The sequence below is a fragment of the Sciurus carolinensis genome (assembly GCF_902686445.1).
Source record: "Sciurus carolinensis chromosome 19 unlocalized genomic scaffold, mSciCar1.2 SUPER_34, whole genome shotgun sequence".
NCBI lineage: Eukaryota > Metazoa > Chordata > Mammalia > Rodentia > Sciuridae > Sciurus > Sciurus carolinensis.
Genome location: NW_025920112.1, coordinates 4,715,529 through 4,740,947, shown reverse-complemented (window position 1 = coordinate 4,740,947; position 25,419 = coordinate 4,715,529). Strand labels below are relative to the sequence as shown.

The window sequence follows — 25,419 nt, the reverse complement described above, 5'->3', positions numbered from 1 at the left end:
CATAGGTTACTGAGCTCCCCACATCCCACATGGCACTGTGCTGGCTGGACAGATCCACTGTGGTACAGACACAGTTGATGGGAGAAGCCAAGGAGAGACTCTGTTCTCCTCCCATGTAGAGATTGGACAACACTCAGGAATGAGTACTTGGCAGTTAGAGTCGAAACACATCTGAGTCTCAGTTTAATTCTGCTCAGCAAATTGCAATCTCATCCAAGGGTCAGGTAGCCCAGGGACAAAAAGTGTGTTAGTTCTGTGAAGAACACAGCAAGTCCAGAGGGTCCTTAAGCCTGCATAATATTTTCTATGTTTGCCAAGTTTGCAATAGGAACACAGGGAACTTGTTGGGTATCTGCATGGTACATGCAAATAAAGTGTGTGAGATTTCCTCAGGTGGTTTCTGGTTGGTTTAAAATTCTTTTCTTTAACTTACTCTTACTTATAATATACTCAGAAAATTCACAGAACAGTCTGCACGAAAATTCCAGAGAAGACAAATAAATACATTCATTTTAAAGCAAAAAATAAAACATGGAAAATACCTAATGGGGAATAGGTAGATGGATACCAAAGTATTTATATAAATAATATAACTTAAAATGTATCAGATACTGTAGGTAAAAAAATTCAACGTTGCATACAATTTTCATGGAAGCATTTTAAATCCATCCATCTTATTTTGTTGAATTGATAAAAATTGTGTTCTCTTTTTCATCTAATTTTACTTTTTTTACTACTAATATAGGAGATGTGATTATGAAGAAGTCTCTGTCCAGTGGTAACAACAAAAAAATGAAATTATAAAATTCTGGAAGCATCCTATGAATTTCAGAAACTATAAATATTACCTTAATATTTGTCAAAGATTTATCAATAGTAGTAATTAATAATTTTAAAAATGAAAAAATGTCATTTAGAAAATGATATTTCCCTGCGCCTTCCAACCTGAATTATCCTTCACAGTTTTTAAATGGCCTATTTATCATTCATTTCCTTATTTTAAGCACTACCTGGAGAAATACAAGAAGTGAAAGGTTTCTCCACTTTTACAGGCAGCCCTGGGCAGCACGTATTCATGTTCCTACAATTAAGATGTGCTTGCCTCTCCTCAGAAGCATTTTCCTGTCTTTCTTTTCCACCCTTTATTTTATTTTCCCTTCATTTAATTGTTTATAGGATGGAATTTTTTGATAGGCATTAATCTGCCCTTAAATATTAATACTGTTCTGAATAACACTAAAATATTGTGGAGCACAAATCTGAAATAAAGCATGTTTCATTATTTTAAATATATCTGTCTTCCTGAATAAATGATGTTTGAAGCCTACTGAGATTGACTGAGGATCTCTGTCAAAATAAGGGGATGTTTCCTATTCTTGTTTTTCTCATGTTACACATGAGGATGGATCAATGCTCCATGATCCCAGATATCCTCTGAGACAGAAGAAACAAGAGACAAAGTCAAATTCAGGAAATTTCTAAAACTACAGTTAAATCACATAAATAACAAGAAAAACAATTAAGTTCATATAACTCAAACTACTTACTGGGAAATGCATGAAGTTCTGTTGGAGAAATGAGCACAAAGTAGATTATATAGTGTTCAACATGAAGGAAATGGCTCTATGTTTCAATGCACCTCCTGGATTTTAGACACATGTTCTGCTTTTCCATCATTGACTTTACACAAGGAAGAAAAAAAAAATCTCTCCTATAGTCCTGCAATTCACAGCCAGGGTGAGAAACCTGACCATGTTCATATTAATTCATCACCTCACTCATCAAAATCTGAATTTTTTCTATTTATTCATATGCTTACATAGTCTATTATCATATTTTCCCTCTACAGTAATAAAATTGTGTAAAATTCCAATAATTTTCTTGTTTCCCTAAACCCAGCATCAGGAATAGCTTGGCCATATTTGTGTCAGCAGTAATGTTTTCTGAGCAATTACTGTTTTAGATTTTACCCTGCAAAGGCATGGGGGGCGGAGTATCCTCTTTATCATTTCAAATCAGTGTGTATTTTATCTATTACAGGACAGAAGAAAGCCCAAAGCCTATTGGGGTCTATTCATTTGTAAATTAGTAGAATAAAGTCAGTCTACATTAGTAGTCAATAATACTACAATATTTTATTCATTATTTACTCTAGAAAGTCAGGTAATTGCTACTAGACATGTAAAATGATGAATATCACATGGTCAAAAATTCAAAGATATGCACCACTGTTGCGGGGATGATAAACACACACATATTAGCTATAATTTAGTATAATATGTCAATATTTAAACAATATACAAAAGTGATGAAATAGAAATTACGAATAAGTTTTCAGAGGAAATGTGCATTTGAGCCACCTCTCAGGTCCAGTGCATTCTCATCATTTGTGTAGTAGAAAAAGGCATGTGTGTCAGTTCTAAAGAGGAGTTCACTCAGGAGTGAGCTTCAGGTTTGTGTCATGGAGGAGCTGAGATAGGGACCAGACACAGATGACAGGCAGATTGGACAGGATCCCTTGAACTTCACCATGACTGTGAAATTAAAAGCAACTTGTCTGAATAGGGCAACCAACCCCTAGCCATGTGGAGCAAACACATTTCCAGGGTAAACCAGACAGACTCAGCAAGAAGGTCACTCTTAAAAAAGAGTGTGATTAACATGGCAAGGTCCTGAGGAAATCCTGGTTTGCAGAGGGCAGAGGAAATGATGATGTAAGTGATTAGGAATTGAGCTGGTCTGAGCTCTTCATAAGTGTTTCAATTATGAACACAGCCTTACTTTTAGAATATAGAGTCAACATGCCTTTAAAAGATCATGATGCCATTGAGAATATAATGGAAGGTGTCAACATGAATAAGGAAAATAATCTGATATAAAAAGAATCAAATGTCATGGAGTGAAAACTTTGAGTAAAAACATTGCTAACACAGGAGAGAGTGTTAAAACATTGTTTTCATTTGTGATTCATGCAAGAGAATGAAAGTAACTAAATTACAGAGCACTGAAGAATGCATCTTAAGACCAGTGGCCCTCCAAGACTGAGGTGAGGAACCACTGATAGTGCTCTGCATGGCAGCCTATGGAAGTCAATGGAGGCATGATGAAGGAGCTGAAGACAATCCTGCAGTTCATGCCCAGGAACAATCGCTGCAGACCTCCACATCTGCACTGGGATGTTCAGTCAGTTTAGAAACACTTAAACAATCAGAAAACCAAAAGTGACCTTTCCTCTGCAAGAAAAGTAACTGCAAAATTGAAGCAAATACATTGGACAAGAACATGTAAGGAATGGCATTAATCATGCTTTCCTTCCTCTCTCTTATCAATTTATCTTCCTAGACCACCAGAATTTCCAATACATGGGAAATTCAACCACAGAAACTGAATTTCTCCTCCTGGGCTCTCCTGATGGCTGGAAACTGAGTTTCCTCTCTTTCACGGTATTCCTACTGACCTATCTGAGTACCTTGTTAGGGAACCTGCTCATCGTCACTCTCACCTCTGCTGATCAGAACCTGCACAAGCACATGTACTTCTTCCTCAGGAACCTGTCCATCTTGGACATGTGCTTCATTTCCTTCAATGTCCTCAATGCCTTTGTCAACTCTCTCACTGGCAACAGGACCATTTCAGTGGCTGACTGTGCAACCCAGATCTTGGTCATTTTTTGTGCATGTGTTTATCTTCAGTTTCTCACCATCATGGCCTGGGACCACTATGTAATGATCTGCCAGACCATCTATTACTCTATAACTATGAACCCTCAGCTTTATGTCTGTATGACCCTTCCTTCCCTGACCATTGGTCTGGTGTATGCAGGTGTGCACACTGGAAACACATTCTAGCTATCCTTCTGCCAGTCAAACATGATCCATCAGTTCTTCTGTGATGTCCCCTCTATGCTGACACCACCAGCAACATGACCCTCCTTTGGTCTCTACCATATGGTCTGTGGTGGTTGCTTTACTTTTATTACCATGTCATATATTCACATATTTTCTCCTGTGTTGAAATTTCCTACTGGGGAGACTGCATCCACCTTCATCCCTCACATCCTCATGGTGTCCATTTTCTTTATTTCTGGCACAGGTTTGTACCTGAGGCCTTCAGCAACCTCTGACACACTGCTGAACATCATTGTCTTCGGCTTTTATCCCTCCCTTCGTGAATCCCCTCATCTACACTTTCAGGAACAAATAGATGGTGGAAGCTGTGAGGAGTGTCATGGGAAGACAGTTGTTCTCAGGGAAAAAGTAGAATGAATTCATAATTACCCTAATTTCACTGATTGGACTTCCAAAGTAGATCAAATGCTCTTCATATCTGGTTTTATAAGTAATACTCCCTGTCTTATTATCACATTACAAGAATCCCAGTTGGAGATCCAAGATGGCGGACCAGAGGGAGACTGCATTCATTGTCTCTCCATAACTCCGGTTTCAGGCAGATGATATATGTTTCCTGGTGAGGCAGTTTTTGCTGCATATCAATCCCCTGCTGTTTACCCCATCTGTCTACTGTGATCACCTGCACTCTGCCAGCATGTCGATGCCTTTTTCATTGCAGATTGCTCACTGTCAGGCACCTATCAACCGCCATTTGCCTGTCTCTTGCCTGTCCATCACCTGCCTTTCACCTACTCATCACCCACCACCAGATATTCCCCTCCCGATTGTCCAACAGCTGCCAGCAGACTGACTGCAGACTGACAGTGGAGCACTAACTGCCTGCTGTTGCCTGGAAGTTATCTGTCACAGTACCTGCAGGCTTGGTTACACATGGCTGCTGCCCTTTTGAGACAACTGCCAGGCCCCGTAGAATCCCTGACTGTAATGACTGAGCCCTATCTCCAGGATACCTCAGACCAACTGATCACACCCTGCCTCTGGGGCCCTCACATCGACTGACTGCTCCTTGCCACCAGGACCCCCAGACCAACAGACTGCGTCCTATCTCTGGGACCCCAGACCAACTGGGGTTCAGACCAACTGATTGCACCTGGCCTCCAGGATACCACAACCACACCAAACACACCCTTCCTCTAGGACCCCTCCCTGACCATCCACATCCCACCTCCTGCACCTCTAGCTGACCCAAGCTGCAGCACCCTATATGCCAACACATTTGGAAGCCAGAGAATCCATCTTGGATAATTCTGGAACCTTAGCTCAGATCTTTAGGTGGGGTAGATCCCATCCTGTGAAACCTGTTGGAGACATGAAGCTCATTGTTAGGTACTTCTCATGCATCATGCTACTGAAGACTGGGAGGTTTGAATACTATATGACTGCTATAGTGTAGATTTTCTTTCTTTGCCTTATTGAACAATATTAATTTTTTATTTCTTTACTTTTTTTGGCTCTCTTTTCCTTTGTTTACCTGTTCCCTCAGAGTCTCTTTCTCCCTTTTGGCATGCTAACATCCAATTTATTTTGATTACACTCTCACCCTTTCTATTATCTAGAACTTCTGTATATTCTTTTCTTATCCCATTATAAGCTACATCCTACATCCCTCTGCATCCTATTTGTCCTCCATTTGAAACTGCAGACCTTATTGCAAATCTGTTTGTTTACTGAAGATAATATTTGAACTCAGTCTGTTTATTATGACAATTTTGGTATTGTCCTCATAGGAACTATTTGGTCTAGGATTGCATAGTGTCTGAATTGGGTCCTGCTAACATTGATTGCCCCTTAAAGAAAAGGTTTTGGAAATCTATAGGGCCACTATAAGCCTATAGGGGGAATTCTGCAATACCCCATCTCTGCATGGCTAGAGGGGAAGATACATGATCAACATGAAAAAACAAGGGAAGAAAATGATCCAAACAAATCAAGATTCTATATTAAGAGACTACAATAACACTACGGTAGAAGAAATTTCAGAAAAGGACTTCAGATTATACATGATTAAGATGATTCTTCACAAAGCAAAGAATGAGTTAAGAGAGCAAATGCAGGCAATGAATGATAGTACCAATAAGCAGTTGAAAGAGCAATTGAAAAAAGCATAAGATCAAATCAACAAAGAGATAGGGATTCTCAAAAAAAAGAAAAAGAAAAAAAAATGGAAATCCGTGAAATGAAGGAAACAATAAACCAAATAAAAAACTCAATGGAAAGCATCAATGAAAGACTAGACCATTGGAAGACAGGACCTCAGAAAATGAAGACAAAATATTTAATCTTGAAAGGAATGTTGCCCAAAGAGAGAAGATGGTAAGAAATCATGAACAGAATCTCTAAGAAATATGGGACATCATGAAAAGACAAAATTTAAGAATTATTGGGAATTTAAGAATTTATTGGGAATTTAAGAATTATTGAGGAAGGCACAGAGATACAAACGAAAGGAATGAACAACCTATTCAATGAAATAATATCAGAAAATTTCCCAAACATGAAGAATGAAATGGAAAATCAAATACAAGTGGCTTACAGAACAACAAATGCACAAAGTCATAACAGATCCACACCAAGGCATATTAAAATGAAAATGCCTAACATTCAAAATAAAGATAGAATTTTGAAGGTTGCGAGAGAGAAGCATCAGATTACATATAGGGGAAATCAATATGGATAGCAGCTGACTTGTCAATACAGACTCTAAAAGCTAGAAGGGCCTGGAGCAACATATTTCAAGCTCTGAAAAAACATTGTTGCCAACCCAGAATCCTATATCCAGCAAAACTAACCTTCAGATTTGAAAATGTAATAAAACCGTTCCATGATAAACAAAAGTTAAAAGAATTTACAAATAGAAAGCCTGCGCTACAGAATGTTCTCAACAAAATATTCCATGAGGAGGAATTGAAAAACAACAATGGAGGTCAGAAAATGGAGGAAATATCTTAGAGAAAAACCACTCAACAGAGAAACCAAACCAAGTTAAAAACCAAAAAATAAGCCCAGATGACTGAGAATACAAATCATACCTCAATAATAACCCTGAATGTTAATGGCCTGAACTCATCAATCAAAAGACATAGACTGGCAGAATGGATTAAAAGAAAATACCCAGCAATATGCTGCCTGCAAGAGACTCATCTCATAGAAAAAGATATCCACAGACTAAACATGAAAGGTTGGGAAAAAAATCTACCATGCACATGGACCCAGTAAAAAAGCGGGGGTTTCTATCATTCCATCTTTATATCAGATAAAGTAGACTTCAAGCTAAAGTTAGTCAGAAGGGATAAAGAAGAAAATTTCATACTGCTTAAGGGAAACATAAATCAGGAAGACATAATGATAGTAAATATTTATTCCCCGAACAACAGTGTATCCCTGTACATTAAAGAAATCCTTGTCAATTTCAGGAATCAAATAGACCACAACACAATAATTCTGGTGAATTTAACACACCACTGTCACCAATAGATAGATATTACAAACAAAAATGAAACAAATTATAGAATTCAATAACACAATCCATAATCTAGACTTAATACAATTATATAGAATATTCCATCCATCAACGAGCAAATTCATTTTCTTCTCAGCAGCACATGGATCCTTCTCGAAAATAGACCATATGTTATGCCACAAATCAGCCCTTAGGAAATGCAAAAAAATTGAGATACTGCCTTGTGTTCTATCAGATCATAATGGACTGAGAGTAGAAATCAATCACAAAAAAAAAAAAAAACAGAATTTACTCCATCAACTGGAAACTAAATAATGTGCTATTGAATGAAACATGGATAACAGAAAACATCAGGGAGGAGATAAAAAAATTCTTTGAGATCAATGAGAACAACAATAAAACTTATCAAAATCTCTGGGACAACATGAAAGATGTACTAAAAGAAAAATTCATTACATGGAGCACATTCCAGAAAAGAATGAAAAGTCAAAAACTAAATGACCTAATATTACAGCTCAAAATCCTAGAAAAAAAAGAAGAGAATAACAGCAAAGGTAGTAGAAGAGTGGAAATAATTAAAATCAGGGCTGGAATCTATGAAATTGAAACAAAAGAAACAATTAAAAAAAAAGGCAAAACAAAGAGTTGGTCCTTTGAAAAAGTAAACAAAATAGACAAATTCTTAGCCACACTAGCAAAGAGAAGGAGAGAGAAAACTCAAATTACTAAAACTCATGATGAAAAAGGAAATATCATGGTGGACAGGACTGAGATACATAACATAATGAGAAGATATTTTGAAAATCTGTATTAAAACAAAATAGAAAATTCCAAAGACATCGACAAATTTCTAGAGTCATATGCTTCTCCCAAACTAAACCAGGACATACACAATTTAAACACATCAATATCAAGCAATGAAATAGAAGAAGCCATTAAAAACCTACCATCCAAGAAAAGCCCAGGACTAGATGGATTCTCAGCCAAGTTCTACAAGACATTGAAAGAAGAACTCATTCCAATACTTCTCAAAGTATTCCAGGAAAAGAAAAGGAGGGTACCCTACCAAATTCATTAGCTTCTATGAAGCTAATATCACCCTCATAATCAAACCAGGAAAAGACACATCAAGGAAAGAAAATTTTAGACCAATATCTTTGATGAATATAGATGCAAAGATCCTTAACAAAATATTGGCAAACTGTATCCAAAAACATATTAAGAAAATTGTGCACCACGATCAAGTGGGATTCATTCCTGGAATGCAAGAATGGTTTAACATCCATAAATCAATAAACATAACCCTTCATGTCAATAGACTTAAGTATAAGATTCATATGGTTATTTCAATTGACTCAGAAAAAGTGTTCGACAAAATACAACACCGCTTCATGCTCAAAACACTAGAAAAAATAGGGATAGTAGGAGCATTCCTCTACATTGTAAAGGCTATTTATGCTAAGCCCAAGGCCAACATCATTCTTAATGGAGAAAAACTGAAAGAATTCCCTTTAAAAACAGGAATGAGACAGGGATGTCTTCTTTCCCCACTTCTATTCAACATTGTCCTCGAAACTCTAGCCAGAGCAATTAGAGAGTCTAAAGAAATTAAAGGGATACAAATATGAAAAGAGGAACTTAAGCTGTCACTATTTGCTGATGGCATGATTCTATATTTAGAGGATCCAAAAATCTCCAACAGAAAACTTCTAGACCTCCTCAATGAATTCAGCAAAATAGTAGGCTATAAAATCTACGCACATAAAACTAAAGCTTTTTTATATGAAAGCGATGAAATATCTGAAAGGGAAATGAGGAAAACAACTCCATTTGCAATAAACTCAAATAAAATAATAAAATACTTGGGAATCAATCTAACCAAAGAGGTAAAAGATCTCTACAATGAAATCTACAAAACATTGAAGAAAGAAATTGAGAAAGACCTTAGAATATGGAAAGATCTCCCATGTTCTTGGATAGGCAAATCTAATATTGTCAAAATGGCCATACTACCAAAAGTGCTATACGGATTCAATGCAATTCCAATTAAAATACCACTGATGTACCTTACAGAAATAGAGCAAGAAATCATGAAATTCATATGGAAAAATAAGAAACCCAGAATAGCTAAAGCAGTCCTTAGTAGGAACAGTGAAACAGGGGTTTTCGCAATACCAGAAATTCAACAATACTACAAAGCAATAGGAACAAAAACGGCATGGTATTGGTACCAAAATAGACAGGTAGATCAATGGTACAGAAGAGAGGACATGGACACAAACCCAAATAAATACAATTTTCTCATATTAGACAAAGGTCCCAAAAATATGCAATGGAGACAATGTAGCCTCTTCAACAAATGGTGCTGGGAAAACTGGAAATCCATAAGGAGCAGAGTGAAACTAAACTCCTATCTCTCACCCTGCACAAAAATCAACTCAAAGTGGACCATGGAATCAGAATCAGACCAGAGACCCTGCATCTTATAGAAGAAAATTATGTCCAAATCTTCAACACGTCGACTTAGCATTAGACTTCCATAAAAGGATTCCCATAGCAAAACAAATAAAATCAAGAATCAATAACTGGGATAGAATCAAACTAAACAATTTTCTCTGAGCAAAGGAAACTATCAGCAATGTGAAGAGAGAGCCTACAGACTTGGAGAAAACCTTTGTCACTCATACTTCAGATTGAGCACTAATTTCCAGAATATATAAGGAACTCAAAAAATTCTACACCAAGAATACAAATTTTCCAATTAGCAAATGGGCTAAGGAAATGAACACACACTTCACAGAAGAATATCTACATGCAGTCAACAGATAGATGAAAAAATGTTCAACATCTCTGGTAATAAGAGAAATACAAATCAAAATTACCCTAAGATTCCGTCTGACCTCAATTAGAATGGCGATTTTTAAGAATACAAGAAACAATAAGTGTTGGCGAGGATGTGGGGAAAAATGTACACTCATACATTGCTGGTAGTGTTGCAAATTAATGTGGTCACTCTGGAAAGCAGTATGGAGATTCCCCAGAAAGCTTGGAATGGAACTACCATTTGACCCAGCTATCCCACTCCTCAGTCTATAACCAAAGGACTTAAAATCAGCATACTACAGAGATACAGCCACATCAATGTTCACAGCTGCTCAATTCACAATAACCAGATTGTGGAACCAACCTTGATGTACCTCAGGTGAAGAATGGATAAAGAAACTGTGGTATATATACACAATGGAATATTACTCAGGTATAAAGAATAATAAAATTATGGCATTTGCAGGCAAGTGGATGAAATTGGAGATATCATGCTAAGTGAGATAAGCCAATCTCAAAACACCAAAGTATGAATGATCTCGCTGATAAGTGGTTGACACTTAATGGGCGGTGGGAGGGGGGCAAGAATGGAGGAAGGAGGGATAAGATTGGTGGGAGGAGTGGGGGGGAGGAAAAAATAACAGAATGAAACAAACATTACCCTATGTAAATGTATGATTACACAAATGATATGCCTTTACTCCATGTACAAACAGAAACAACATGTATCCCACTTGTTTACAATAAAAAAATGTAGAGTTGGAGGTTTAGAACTAATGTGTAGGCCCAGACTGAGTGTGCTAAGGGATGACTCTTGTGGGTGCCATAAATACTGACTGTCAGTAGGTCAAAAAACGCAATGTGATCTCATGTGTGAAATAATTAAGTGAAAACGGGGAATCTGAATAAATAATCTGAAAAACAAAACAAATAAGCCCTAGCTTTAGTAGAGAAGAAAGTGTTGAGAATTTGAACCAATGATAACCAATTGAACCATTGGTAACCAATGACCATGTGAATTCTCACCCTTTTATATTAATGAAAGTTACATTCAGTTACAAGAAACAAATATCAAGGCAGAATGCAAAGTGTGACTAAGATCATAAAGAAAAGCTCAGATAAGGAAGGTGGCCTAAATAAAAAATGGGGAGGAAAACATGCTAGAAGTGATGCCCTGACAGAACAGTGGGTGCCAGGATTTAAGTACTCAGCGGGATTTCAGCCTCAGTGTGTCTGTGCATAAGGTAAGATCATGGCAGCGAGGGACTCTTCCTCAGAAGTGAAACTGCACATTACGCTTTCCTGGCAAACCTTTGAGTCAGAACCTGAAATCAAGCAGAGCATGGATGGATAGTGAATGAACAGGGGTGACAGGAAGACACTGGGGTGGCCAGCACAAATATGATCATGTCAGGGAGGCAGCGGGAGTGTCCACGTGAATGGCATGAAGATGGGTTCTGAAGGTGGGAGGAGATGGAAGTGGCCACCTGGGTGACGGCGGTGGGAACCTTTGAACAAAGGCCATGGTCTCCAGTATTCACCCACCAGGAAATAGAACCCTTTGACAGTCACGGGGGTGCAACAGGAGTCCATGGCCAACTGATGTTTGTCAAATGCACCCAGAATATGAGTGTGGAAAGTACAGTCTCTTCAACCATTGTGCTTGGAAAACCAAACAGCCAATTGAATAAATGTCAGACACTTTTTCTCACCATGGACAAAAAACAACCTGAAAATAATCAAAGACGTAAGACCTGAACGTACCAGTGAGGGTTTGGGTCTTCCAGCATTTTGTAATTTTTAATGCACAGATGTCTGTCCAAAGTGAAACACATGACAATGTTCAGAACACAGAGATAAGAGGACATCTGGAAATCAGTCATGCCCTGCTGACTGCTGCAGATCAGCATTGTGCACCACAGAGGAAGTGGTGGGAGAGTCCAAGTTCTGATTGCACCAGGTGGCACTGTCCAAAGAGAATGAGAATGCATACGCCATCCTAGTGCCTTCAGTGTGAGTGTGTTCAAGGGCAGCCCAGTGAGCATGATGGAAGGAGGTGGAAGTCATGCTGCCAACCCTGATTTTCAGTATAGAAGTGGCAAGAGTCCCAGAGGGTTTTCTTTATTATAACAGCCTGCGATCGTCCATGTGTTTAAGGAACTGAACAGACACTTCACCGAAGAAAAAATACAGTGGGTCAATAAATATGTGAAATAATGTTCAACACCTCCAGCGATTAGAGAAATGCAAATTAAAACTACACAGAGATTCCATCTCACTGCCGTCAGGATGGCAATTGTCAAGAATATAGGTAACAATGTTGGTGAGGATGTGGGGAAAAAGGTACACTTGTACATTGCTGGTAGAACTGCAAAGTGGGGTGATCAATCTTGAAAGTAGTATGGAAATTCCTCAGAAAATTTAGGATGGAACCAACATTTGACCCTGTTATCCCTCTCCTTGAACTTTAAATCATCATGCTACAGTGACACAGCCACATCAATTTTCATACCAGCTCATTTCATAATAGTTAAGCTATGGAACCAACCTAAGTGACCTTCAGAAGCTGAAAGAATAAAGAAAATGTGGTGTATATACACAATTGAATATTACTAGTCATAAGGAAGAATGAAATTATGGCATTTCCTGGTAAATGGATGGATCTGGAAACTATCATGCTAGGTGAAATAAGACAATTTCCAAAATCAAAAGTTGAATGCTTTCTCTCATACATGGATACTATCACAGAATTGGGAATGTGAGGGGAAGAATAGATGTTCTCTAAATTAGACAATGGGGAATGGAGGGAAGGGAAGTGGGATAGGAAAAGGAAAAACAATGGAATGAATCTGACACAATTTGTCCATGTGCATATATGAAAAAAAAAACACATTGAATCCCACTATCATGTATATCCACAAATGGGAACCTAACCAGAATCATTTATATTCCATGCTTATATAATAATATAAAAATAAATGAGTAAATGCTTATATAATAATATAAATAAATAAATAGAAAGAAGACCATTGGAGCAGGAGGGAGGCCAAGAGAATAAAACAGGGAGGGGAAGTGGAAGTAGAGGGGGCTGAAATGTGGCAATTGATTTTCATGCACATACTAATATTTCAGAATGAAACCTGCTGTTTTGTGTAACTATAGTGCATGAATAGAATCATTGAACTTATTTAGTAAAAAAAAACACAGTGTTATATTTCTGTATGGAAAGTCTTACATATATGTTTTGTTAATTCAACTTAAAATATGGACTTTTATTGCAATTCACAATCATCTTATAAGCTGCCCATTCTATAGTGTAACATACTTCAGAAATGTGGACATATTTCAGAGATAACGAAGAGAACAAACGGGGATCTCACAAATCTAAGGCTCAAGCACATTTTCCAAACACTTGTTTCTGTCTGCACAGATGTGTCTGGCAGTGCTGTGGGGTGTTCTGGCTCCTGACCCCTGAGGCAGGGAGGCTGTCCTTCAAGCCCTGTTTCTCAGGACCCTTGCTGTGAGGCAGGGAGGGGAGTGGAGGTGGCCACAGGTCTCACCTCCTCCTGCTTCTCCATTCTCACTCTACCCAACGGCTCACTCTCATGTCTGGTGCCCTGAGAGCTGCTCATCTTGGCAATGTTCTGAATAGGGAATTCATATTTACGCTGGGAGTTGGTTAAAGTTAGGAAATTAAACACTGTTCTAAAATCTGTTATAATGAAATATGTCCAGGCAAACTTTTATCCACCATTGCCTCCTGTGGAAAGGTTCAAGAATTGTTTCATATCCTCAAACACATTGAATTAAATTGAGCACAATGAACACACTGGAGTTAGAATACATAAAAAGAATGTTGAATGATTTTTTATAAAACAGTCTGCTGACACTGTCTTCTCCAGAACGCATAAACATAATGTAAACACTGGATCTAGGTGTGCACACCAGATCCCTGCACCTAGAGTTCTGGGTTTAGGGTTTACTTGCTACTTCTTGTCCTGTCCCTCTTCAGGTCTCATCCTCCTGAGCAGGATGGGGCTCTATCTATCCCTGTGTGCAGGCCATGCGCAGTGGAGAATGAAGGAGTGACAGCCCACGTACACCCTGGGAAGCTGCCCTCCACACAATCAGCTCTGGGTCGCGGCTCTGCAGGAGCTCACTCAGCAGTGTAAGTGCTCAGGCTCCTGCATAAGGACAGCCAGGGTTCTTGCAGACACTCATCAGAACCACACTGTGAAATATGCTCATGATGGTTATTAAATACTATTGCATGGTAGAAGCTCATCTGCTGCTCTGAGTCCTTCCTTCCCCAATTAGCCAAACTCCAGGGAAGGCATGTGCTATCTGCAGCAGAATTGGAGAGCCAAGGCCACAGTCCAGTCTCTGATCCCCACAGCAACTCTCTGTTCTCAACATTAGTAGAATTGAAAGAGGACGGTTGACCGAGACCCTCCTCCCACTGATCCCAGGGTACTCAATGGCAGGTAGAACTGGACTTGGATGACACAAAAGAGCATTGATAGAGGTGTGGCTTCTGCCCCAGCTACAATCTCAGGCAGCTGTTGGAGGCAGTGCTGGCATTTTCCTTAGGACAGAGACGTCTGTGCAATACTTGGCAAATGGCAGTGTGCAGCATTCAACCCAACAGGTACCTGTAGTGTGAAGAGGTAGCCAGCGTCTTCTCCTGCCTGGACTTCCTGATGCAGCTTGCACACAAGTGCTCTGTGAAATGTGAGGAAAAGTAATTCAAGCAGTGGTGTGGGGCTGAGTGTGCACAGAGGTGCTGGGGAACCAGGAGGGCACTAAGGTCGGGTGATCAGGAATGCAGCAGTGGTCAGCAGAATGCCCACACTGGCTTAAGCCAGAGACACCCAGGCAGGGTCTGTTCCTTCTGGTTCAAGGCTCACAGAGCAGGTGAGGGTGACTGTGCACCTGGCCTGCTGCTAATCCAGGAGGGCTGGGCCCAGATGTCCCCTCTCTCCATTGCTGAACCACTTCCCCAATCCTCCCTCATTCCTGGAGGACTTGATGGACCCTGAATGGCAGAGGCCACCCTGGGTATTGAAAGAGAAGTGTTGGGTCCTGAGTGTGGGGTGCACGCTTGAATGAATGACAAAACCCTTGTTACCAGTTATGCCTGGAGGTAAGTACAACATAGTGGGCCTCACCAGGAATCACTGAAGTTCAGAAATGTTCTGATATTAGCAGCTATGAAAATTAAATGATGGTAATGAACATCTGAATTGTGAAAACCTGTGTCTTCTAACGAGTAAAACATCATTCCCTTGTGGACATCTTTGTCGACAAAACTGAACTTTAATGCATTGTCCTTGCACATTCTGCTCTCTAGACTCTGCTTTCTGTGGGAGCATGATGCTGCTTTCCCAGGCCCATGAGTTGTCCCCAAGGTTTAATAGCAGGATTATCTGCCTTTCTGCTTGAATGTGTGTGTGATTCAAAATGAGAAAGCATTGTTTCCATTACCAAAAGATAAATCACGAAAAACCCTTTAGAAATAATAGTCTAAAACAGGTGTCAACCCAGAGGTGTTCACCTGGTGTTTCTGCACCTTCAGGAACCTGAGTGCTTCCCATCAGGTGCTGCTAGGTGTTGGAGAGGGCAGGCAGGTGGCCCTGAACTGAAGCCACCCCGTGCACTCAGAGTAGAGGCACATTCCCCTGATGAGCACTACTGCTGTTGTCCCAGCTGCCACCACCCTGCCTGAGCACTTCCTCCCACCTGCTCCTCTGATTACCCATCCTTCCCTCAGAGCACACAGGCTGACTTCTGCTCTCTGTTCCCTCTTCAGTCTTACAAGGACAGACACACTCAGTCTTTTAGTTTCTTTCTTATTTGTTTTCAAATATCCCCACAAAGACTACCTGTTGACCACAGATCTCAGAGAAAGGCCATCTCTGCCTGGCCCACAGCCAGGCATTCAAGGACCCCAGTGCTCCAGTGTCTGCATGGTTACAATGTCTCAAGTGTCCAAAGTGCTTGTAAATAAACTCCTGCTTAAACGGAATTCTGCAACTTCTGGACAATCTCTGAGAGCAGCTGATGCATTATCCAAGCTCAATAGGTGGGAGCACATCCATCTTTTCTCTGTAATTTTGGGAATTTCTGGAGACACGTTCAGCCATGCTTCCCCAGTCAGACCCAACTCTGCGATAGCATTTGGAGGAGCACATGAAGAAGCTGGTCCCCTACATCTGAGGTAAGTTTATCAGAGGCAGTATGCATTAGTTCACAATTCCTGCAACCATGGAAAGCTAAAGCAGTGTCATTTTTGGATACCTCTAAGAAGTACATGATAGTGAAACACATGTGATTCTCCATTCTTATCTTTACAAGGGAAGATAAAGAGGAGTCATTTCTGTGGAGTGAGCCATTTGAGGCCGTCAATATTCCCCAATAGATGTGAAGTTATTTGAACTGTTGCAGAGATAGGAATCGGCAGATCCATCCAGAATATAAATAAGACTGTAAAACTAGAAGTAGATATGTTGTTATTGTACATAACCAATATGGAGATGCAGTGGCCAATTTAAACTCTGAGTGATTGTAACATAAAAGTAGTACATCCATTTTTTCAGAGTTTTTCTCTAATTTCTAGCCCTGCGACACTCTAAAATAAATGGAAGTGAAGACACACTAAAGGCATCACTTGCAGTTAGGCAATAGTGAGATTTTATCTCAATTAATCGGATGTCACATGGAGGAAAGCTTGCATTTCCCATCCAGACACATGCAGGTGAGGGCAGAGCAGAACCTCCTCATCAGCAGCTCAGCAAGTCCTCAGGAGGAGAAGACTGGGGAGGTGGATGGAGCTGGTTGGTTCGTCTGCATGACTATTAAGTAACAGGCTTTGATCACACCTCCACAGCATCAGGGAAAATGGGGTAAGGAGATCAGAGCTCTCTAGGGAGCTTGCCCTGGGAATCTTTCTGGTACCTATCACTGGATATCTTATTTAGAGATACCATTGACTTAGAATTCCTAGGATCACCTTGGGTTTTTCGAGAGAGATTGAAAAAGAACAATTTCTTGGGAAACATGGAAATGAGAGTTAGTGATAGAAACTTTAATAAAATCCACAGTAGAGACTGATAATGCAGGAGTTTATATGGCTGCAGAACAGGAGCTCATGGGGCCTGTGAATGGTCTGTCACTTTGTTGGAGGGGAGATGCTTAGATATGGAGATGGTTTAGAGATTTACATATGAACACATACATGTGTACATACAAATGTGTATTAATAAATTCTGTAACATTAAAGCTCTCTCAGCAGTATCTCCTCTGCCAAAGAATGTGTTTCTTGAGCTATGCCAAGTAGTTTAAGTTGTAGACTATGAAGAAAAAGGAGAGCACACAGCTGGGCCTGTGGTGCACATACAATTCCAGCTCTTCAGTGGCTAGGGAGGAGTGTCACAAGTTTGAGGCCATCCTGGGTAATTTATTGACTCCAACTCAAAACATAAGTTTTAAGGACATGATTATTTTATTGGCAGATGATACAATACTGGGAAAATAGACCTTTTATACTAATCTAGACAATAATAAAAATTACTTTAAAATGCAATTTAAGTGTTTAAAAATTCTCACCCTCATTTAAAGAATTTGCCAGTATTGGAAGTACTATGTGAAAATAGGTGAAAAGTGAGCAAATGCACATCAGAAATAGCTCCCATAGGGATATGCCATCATCTTGGTTTGGGATGGACTCATATCCCCTCATGATCACGTTGTCTTTCATGCCTACACATCTGTGCACACACATGCCAGTTGACAAGAATGAGAGTTCTTGCTGAGATGGGGAAGCAGTTCACTGCATAACCAGATGGACAAAAACACCTTAAAAAGACTCTCATCTTTAACCACATAGAAAAATTATCTTCAGTGCAAGGAAAAAGTAGAAGACTACACAAAAGGAGAATGGAAGAACATTGACTACATACACTTTTTTGAAGTAAATTAATTTGAAGAAGGGATTGGATTAAGGTGACACAGCAATACAGGGGAAGAGCTTTGTTTGGAAGTCAAGCCAACCTGAGATCTTACGGGAGGCTAGAGCCTCCTTTTTCCAATCTCCAAAAAGGAGGTAGTAAAAGCTCATGAATCTGAGCATCATAGGTGATCTCACAATGAGAAGTAGGTTGGCAGCCTGGGTTAAAGTAGTTACTCTAGAATTAGACAGCAGGGTCTCAATTCAGGTTCTGTAAAACCAAGGAAACTCAAACTTTACAGACCTCAAGTCCTTCTGTGCTTGGTGGTTGTGAAGACAACTTCCTTACCACATTAGAAAATTGCAAATTACAAAATTAAAAATTAGAAAATATAGATTAGACACCTAATATAAACCTTGGCAAACTGTAGGTGCTCAGTAAGTACTCATATAATTATGAATATTTGAGAGAGTAAAACAAGAATGGCAGAATTTTATCATCCCTACCCTCTCTGGTCATTTAAAAATCCAATCAAATAATAGATTTCTACTTTGCCTATTAATAAAATTCTGGAGTCTACATTTCTTGTCCTCTTCCACTGTGTTTTTTACATTTGAACTTCAGTTTCTTCATCTATATAATGGGTTTATATCTACCTCCCCTTAAATGGGATTAAATCTCTGTGGTAGAGCACACAAAAATGATTAATGAGCAAACATTTAATGTATAGCTATCATTTTGTTAGACTAAATTCATAACCCTAAAAACACAGGGGGTCATCCTTAATCCCAGAATCTCTGTAAAATCAATTCATTGACTCAAATAGGATGAAAATCTATTCAAACAGATTTAATTCTAGAAAGTAATTTCTGGACAAGTCATTCTTTTAAAACACATCCTGCATATGTATAAATTTCATGCAGCAACTTATAAATGCGAGTGGGAAAATCATAATTTTTAAAAAAGGACTGAGGATATGGTCAGTGGTAAAGTTGCCCTAGTTCAATACCAAGTATGCCCCAAAAATGTCTTTAAGGGTAATATATGGTAGGGGAGACACTGTGCAGATTGGTTTACAATACAATTAAGTGGCTGTGAGCTGGTAGGAGACTGTTAAAACAATATGAGTTCCCATTGAAGTCTCAGAGTAAACTCAAAGCAAATACCTGCAGTTGGAAAAAATGCAAACTATTCAAAGGTTATGAGTACAGTAACATCAAACAGCAAACAGGAAAAAAGAGAGGATCAATATCAGAAATCTGTACTCACCTATCAGCAATTGTCTTGAGTGTAAGTAGATTTAGTTCTCCATCATGAAAGAGTGTCTGAATTTATGAAACCATCAAGCGCAGTTATGAGCTGCCTACCTGAGGTCCACCTCACTGTGAGAACAGAGTGCAGCAAAGGCACAAAAAAGGTGTTGTAGGTTATGAAGGCCAAGGAGAGCAAAGGAAGCTCTGCACATGTCAGCCAGACTTTAAGGAGAGACAGGGAGCCCTGTAATGACAGGCACTCAGCTCCTCAGGAGGACGTAACACCCAGGGCATGCCACCTCACAGAGAAGCACCCAGGGATGGAAACTCAGGTCAGGATGGGAAGGCAGGGAAAGGTGAGTTCAGTGGCAGCATGGGAACTGAGCACCTCATGGTCCAACATGCACATAGTGCTCTGCCAGCAAACTAACAGAGAATATTAAATCTGAAATCATCCTGATCATACCACCCAGGCTGAATATTCTGGAGGACAGATTATATATTAGGGCACAGCACAGGAACAATATTAAGAAGGTTGTAATAAACGTGTGGTTCCATTTGCAATCACAGTGGCATGAGAGCAGAAACTGGTGAAAGAATGGGATTTGTAAAATCACAAAAGGAAATACATACTTCTGAACACCTGGTAGGTTGTCAAAACAGGAGGAGAAAATTCTAAATACCTTGAGACAGGTAAAGTGAAAAAGTGGCATGCCAAAATATGGGGTTACAGCAAAGGCAAACTAGGAATGAAAGTGCAAAAATCTCAAAAAAAAAAAAAAAAAAGAACACCTGAAGTAACTAGGAAATAAATGAACTAACTAATTTTGAAGTTAGCATGACAAATAAAAGAGATAGAGGGAGTAAAGAAGAGAGAGAGTGGGGTTGTGTGTGTGGGAGAGAGAGAGAGAGAGAGAGAGAGAGAGAGAGAGAGAGAGAGAGAGAGAGACAGAGAGACAGAGAGACAGAGAGAGAGAGAGAAAGAGATCGATCACAGCAGAAATAACAGAAATACAAAATATTAATGAGATCAACATTTTTTGAAAAGAAACAAAACCAACAACACACCTATAGGTAGACTAAGAAATAAAAAGAGAGAATATTCAAATTAGTGCAATCCAAAATAAAAGAGGAGAGATCATACCCTTTTGCAGACACACAAAGTATTATAGGAAACCACCATGAAGGATGCATGCTGGGGGTGGAGGAGGAGTCCTGGAGTCAGGAGGGGAACCTGAGGCCCCCATACTTGCACAGGTGAGGGGAGAACCAGGACATCGGCTCAGACAGCAGTGTGCAGAAGGAATGAGTTCAGGAGAAGTTCTGACATAGACATGAAAGTAGCTTCCTGAAACTTCTATTCAGCAGAGTAATGGAAGTCTTTGCAGGACAAGCAGGTAACATAAAGCAGGAACATGCATCCACATAGGATAGGGCAAAGCAAATGTGTTATTGTTTCCTAATGATACAGGTGATACATGGAGTAGATGCTACCCAATCCACCCACACACTCTGCACACACACACATTGGTTGATTGATGGCACATTCAGAAAAGTTGAATAACACAAAATAAACACTGAAAAAAATTGAAGTATATTGTAACCTAACAACAAACTATCAAAAAAAAAATGGAGATAACTATCCCATTTACAACAGATAACAAGCAAAATGTAGTGATAAATTCAACCAGGAGGTGAAAGACCTTTCTGACAATTAAAAATTTTAACTGGAAGAATAGATACATTATAATATCCACACATCCATTGGTCTGCAGAATCCATGAAATCACTATGGAAAAATCAAATTCATTTTTCACAGAGAATAAAACTTTCTAAAAGTCATGTGGAACCACACACACCGACACACAAGCCAGTAAATGAACAAAATCTACAAAGCAGGGACAAGGTAGGACCTTATTTCAAACTGTACTACAGAGCTCTAGTAACTAAAATATTAGGGTATATGGAAATTTGGGTCTTCTGGACAATGGAACAGACTAGAGAGCCAAAAATCCCACTGTGAAGAGGAAATGGATTTTGAGAACATGTCAGTACTGCAATGAAAACAGAATTTTAATTCCAATAAAGAAGGTACAGCTAGCCTTTCAGGATTAAGGAGAAAGTATGACCATGGCCATAGAATAAATCTGGTCATGGTGGGTCTCAACTTGACCACAGTCCTGGGTGAATCTGAGCCAGCTGGTCTCTTCTGCAGAAGCCTCAGTGAGTGATGGAGTCCCCTGCCCTCACTGTTTCAGGGTAGGAAGTTTTTCCTTGAAATGACGGTCAGGGAAGAGGCACTGTGGTCACATCAGGGACAAACCAGAGTGTTCCTCAGCCATGGTAAGGAACTGGGTGACAGTGACAGCAGAGGCAGCATCTCCTGCAGGACCAATGCATAGCTCAAGCCCTTGGGGCCAGGAGAAGACATAACCCCCATGCTCGTCCTTCTGCTCACTCTTCTCCACAGCTGTGTTTGCATCCCAGGCAGCAGGCAGATCAGGACTCCTCAGCTCCTAGAAGTCAGGGAGGCTGGAACCTCTGCATCCACCAGCAACTTCCTCAGAGCCTGCAGAAAGAGTCTGATTCCTGCTTCCACCTCCTGCAGGACAAACCATTTGGTAAGTTCTGATTTTCCTTTATACTGTGGCTGATTGTAATTTAAAAAGAGAGTCATTGGACGAGAGAAAGTCCTTATCAAAATGATCTAAAAAGAAGTGTTTCTTGAGTCAGTAAATGTCAATTTTAAGATCTTTAAGAATTTGTCTCCTCAATATACGCAACAAGGCACAAAATGATGATTTCTCTCTTAATTACTGAAACATAAACTCAGAAAGAATTTATTTCAAAGTATTCTTATTATTGTAGAACTTGGGCTTAAGGATATATTCATTTTTTAAGCAACTACAAAAAACCTCTTTATCATGCAAAACATGGTACCTGCAACATGGTAATTAATGAATAGTTTGTTGAAAATATAAGGGAAAGTTTTTTACTTGATGAGAAAGATGATAAAATGTGATGGAAAATAATGGTGAGCTTATTAAGATCTGTTTAAATTGTGAACACATGACCACTAAAACAAACCAGAAAACAGTGAGCTGAAATGTTGCAATATCCTCCATGGACATGTCTTAGTATTGGTTTTATGAAACACTAGGATGCTGTCTATTAGCATTTAAATTAAAGCCTGGGAGGAATTTCTGACTCTCTCTTCCTCTAATAAGAGGAAGTCATATGTAGAAATATGAGTTTCATGCAGGCAATAGCCCTCAAAAAATGTTAGGAAAATGAAAGGACATGAAGCACCAGGAGAAAAGGTGGGAAGCATCAGTCCAAGGGCAGGAACTCTGGGGCTAAGGCACTGAATCATCAAAATGATCAAAGAGTCTCAGGAAAGTTAAAAGGAGGAAGAGAGCACATTTACATAGAGTAGGGAGGAAACACACTCATTGTTAGAGAAAGTTGATATAATCAGCCAAATATTGCAAATAAAAAGTCAACTGACAGGAAAATAAATTTGCAAAGCCAACTGGGACTAGCCAGGTTCGTGAGTATTGGAAAGTCCATGTCTTTGTCCTCAGTCCTTATACTTCAAACAGAATTCTCAGGAGGCCCTGGCTGCTTGACCCTGCTCCTGTGAGAATGTCTGTGTGCTGCTGGATTCCATTATGACACTCAGACATCTGTAAAAAGAACCTCAGAAAATATGATAAGATACAATGGAAAATGTGATCAAGAAACTGGATTTTTTTGGAAAATTTGATTGTCAAACCCATCATTGAACTTCACCCCAATCTTCGCTAATCATTCACTAGAACAAATATCAAACTGGATCTTTTCATCACACCTGTCCTTTTTGATACAGAATATTCATCAAGAATGCACAATTGCTCCAGGGTCACAGAAATCCTCCTCTTGGGATTCCCTGGCCTGTGGAACCTTCAGTTCCTGCAAGTGGGAGCTCCCCCTGCAGCCTACCTGGCTGCCCTCATGGGGTCTGGCCTCACCATCAGCATCACCTCTGTACCCAGGCCTCCACATGCCCATGTGCGTCTTACTAAAGAACTTGTCCCTCTTTGAGATCTACCTCATTTCTTCTATGGTGCCCAAAGCTGTGGCCAACTCGTGACCCACTACTGCTCCATCTCATCCCTAGGCTGTGGGGCCCAGGTCTTTCTGGTGCCTTTCTCTGCAGTTGCAGAGCTGAGCCGCCTTATAGGCACCTCCATGGATAGCTAGGCCACCATCTGCCATCCCTTCTCTACGAAGCCATCACGAGCAGGGTTCCCTGTGTGTAGATGGCCACTCTGTCCTGGCTCAGCAGTGGCTTCCTATCTGCCATGCACACCTTGAGCACCTTGTTCTTTTCCTTCTGGGGATACATCCAACAGCTCTTCTGTGACATTCCCCAGCTATTGGCCATCTCTTGCTCCTAGCATGTGACAGCAGAAGTTGTGCTCATCTCGAGTGCTGTCCCGGACAATTGCTGCTTTTGCTGCATCATCACCTCTTATGTCTTCATTTTCTCCACTGTCAGGCAGACCTGTCCACAGCAGGGCGGCCAAAGCCTGCTCCACCCATGTCCCCGACCTGGCAGGTGTTAGGATTTTCCTCTCCACTGCCTTCGCTGCTTACCTGAAGCCCCTCCTAGACTCCTACTCATCCATGGACCTGGTGCTCTCTGCTTTTTATGTTGTGCTGCCCCCTACCCTCAACCCCACCATCTACAGCCTAAGGGACAAGGCCATGAAGGCAGGTTTGAAGAAGCTGATCACCGGAAAGCTGCTGACCAAGCATTGGGTTCTCACATTCCTCCAAGAGTAGAGCAAATCACTCTCCATATTTGTGCATAAACAGGGATGCTCTAATCTAATTGTTCTTGTCTGCAGGGCTCATGCAACCAGGGTACAGTTTGTGGTCAAAGTGCAGGGAAGCACACTAACTGGATACCACCTTTCCTGGTTCTGACTACTGGTAGTTCAGGAGAATTGCCAGTGGTGAACTGATGGTCAGCAGCTCTTCCCATTATGCCATCTTTTTTCTGCCTCTTGGATCAAGTCCTGTATCTTGGATTCAGATACTTTCCAGGTTACATGTTTAACAGCCTTTCTCAAATAAATGTCTGTGTTCTCTGGTGCCAGGACTGGTTGGCCAAAGAGGAAACATGGCCTATGGGGCCTGAAACCCTCCCTGAGCATGGGCAAGAGCTCTGTACCTTCCTCACCCAGTAGGACACACTTGATCCTGCTGAGCTGTGTCCTGGTCTTGTAGCAGTTCTTTCCTGAGTCATTTCTAGTATCTTTAGATGCAGAGGAGCACCAATCATTAAAACACCCCTCCAGTTGAAGAGCATATCCTTAAATACCAGAGGAGAGGAGAGCAGGATGCAGGGGTTCCTTGGAGACTCATTCTTCACACACTCTCAGCTTTAACACCACTACCTGAGCATTTGCATTTATTATGCCCCCATGATTCACAGCAGTGCACGATTTTGAATTTTGTGTTGTAGTTAATTACAAGAATTTCTTAATAATTTTAATCTTTGTGAAGAAGTAACTGTTATTTTAAACAATTCACTTTTCTTAGTTAACATTTTGAAAACACTTCTACTTCTTTCTTCCATTGACATGAAACTACCTGAAATGAAGTTGCCGAGTTCGTGGCTTAGTAGCATCTCCTTTTTGTCACTGTTCTTTCATATCTCTCCATTATACCTGCAGGGAAAAATGGGTACTATCACCGAAGCTCTGTAATTCCTGAGCTTCTACATGCAGAGTGAAAGAGAGAGAGAGAGAGAGAGAGAGAGAGAGAGAGAGAGAGAGAGAGAGAGAGTTTATCTGTTCTTTATAATTTTCTGCCTCAAGACTTTAGAAGAATAACAATATGCAGGAACCAGCAACTTCATGAAAAGTCATCTTAATTAGTGGTCATTGGAGAAAAAGGGAAGAATGAAGCATGCCTTCTATTTTCTCTTTTATATCTCAAGAGATTATATTATCTTTAAGCTTTTATTGTATTAGGAG

At 40.1% G+C, this 25,419-nt stretch overlaps 1 protein-coding gene across 1 annotated transcript; it reads left to right on the top strand.

The window, feature by feature from the left end:
* Window positions 1-3,362: 3,362 nt before the first annotated feature.
* Window positions 3,363-24,220, top strand: LOC124973504 (olfactory receptor 14C36-like). The gene is made up of 4 exons (XM_047537409.1): window positions 3,363-3,822; window positions 4,093-4,256; window positions 21,864-22,014; window positions 23,934-24,220. Exons 1-4 carry the CDS (start codon window positions 3,363-3,365, stop codon window positions 24,218-24,220), a joined length of 1,062 nt encoding a protein of 353 aa, XP_047393365.1.
* Window positions 24,221-25,419: the final 1,199 nt, after the last annotated feature.

What these genes read in the sequence shown, in the direction of transcription:
- LOC124973504 (XM_047537409.1), top strand. Translation starts at nt 3,363, where the DNA reads ATGGGAAATTCAACCACAGAAACTGAATTTCTCCTCCTGGGCTCTCCT. An exon ending in CATTGGTCTGGTGTATGCAG is followed by an intron (nt 3,823 to 4,092) that starts GTGTGCACACTG and finishes TTTCTGGCACAG; the next exon opens with GTTTGTACCTGAGGCCTTCA. An exon ending in CCTGCAGGACAAACCATTTG is followed by an intron (nt 22,015 to 23,933) that starts GTAAGTTCTGAT and finishes CTCCACTGTCAG; the next exon opens with GCAGACCTGTCCACAGCAGG.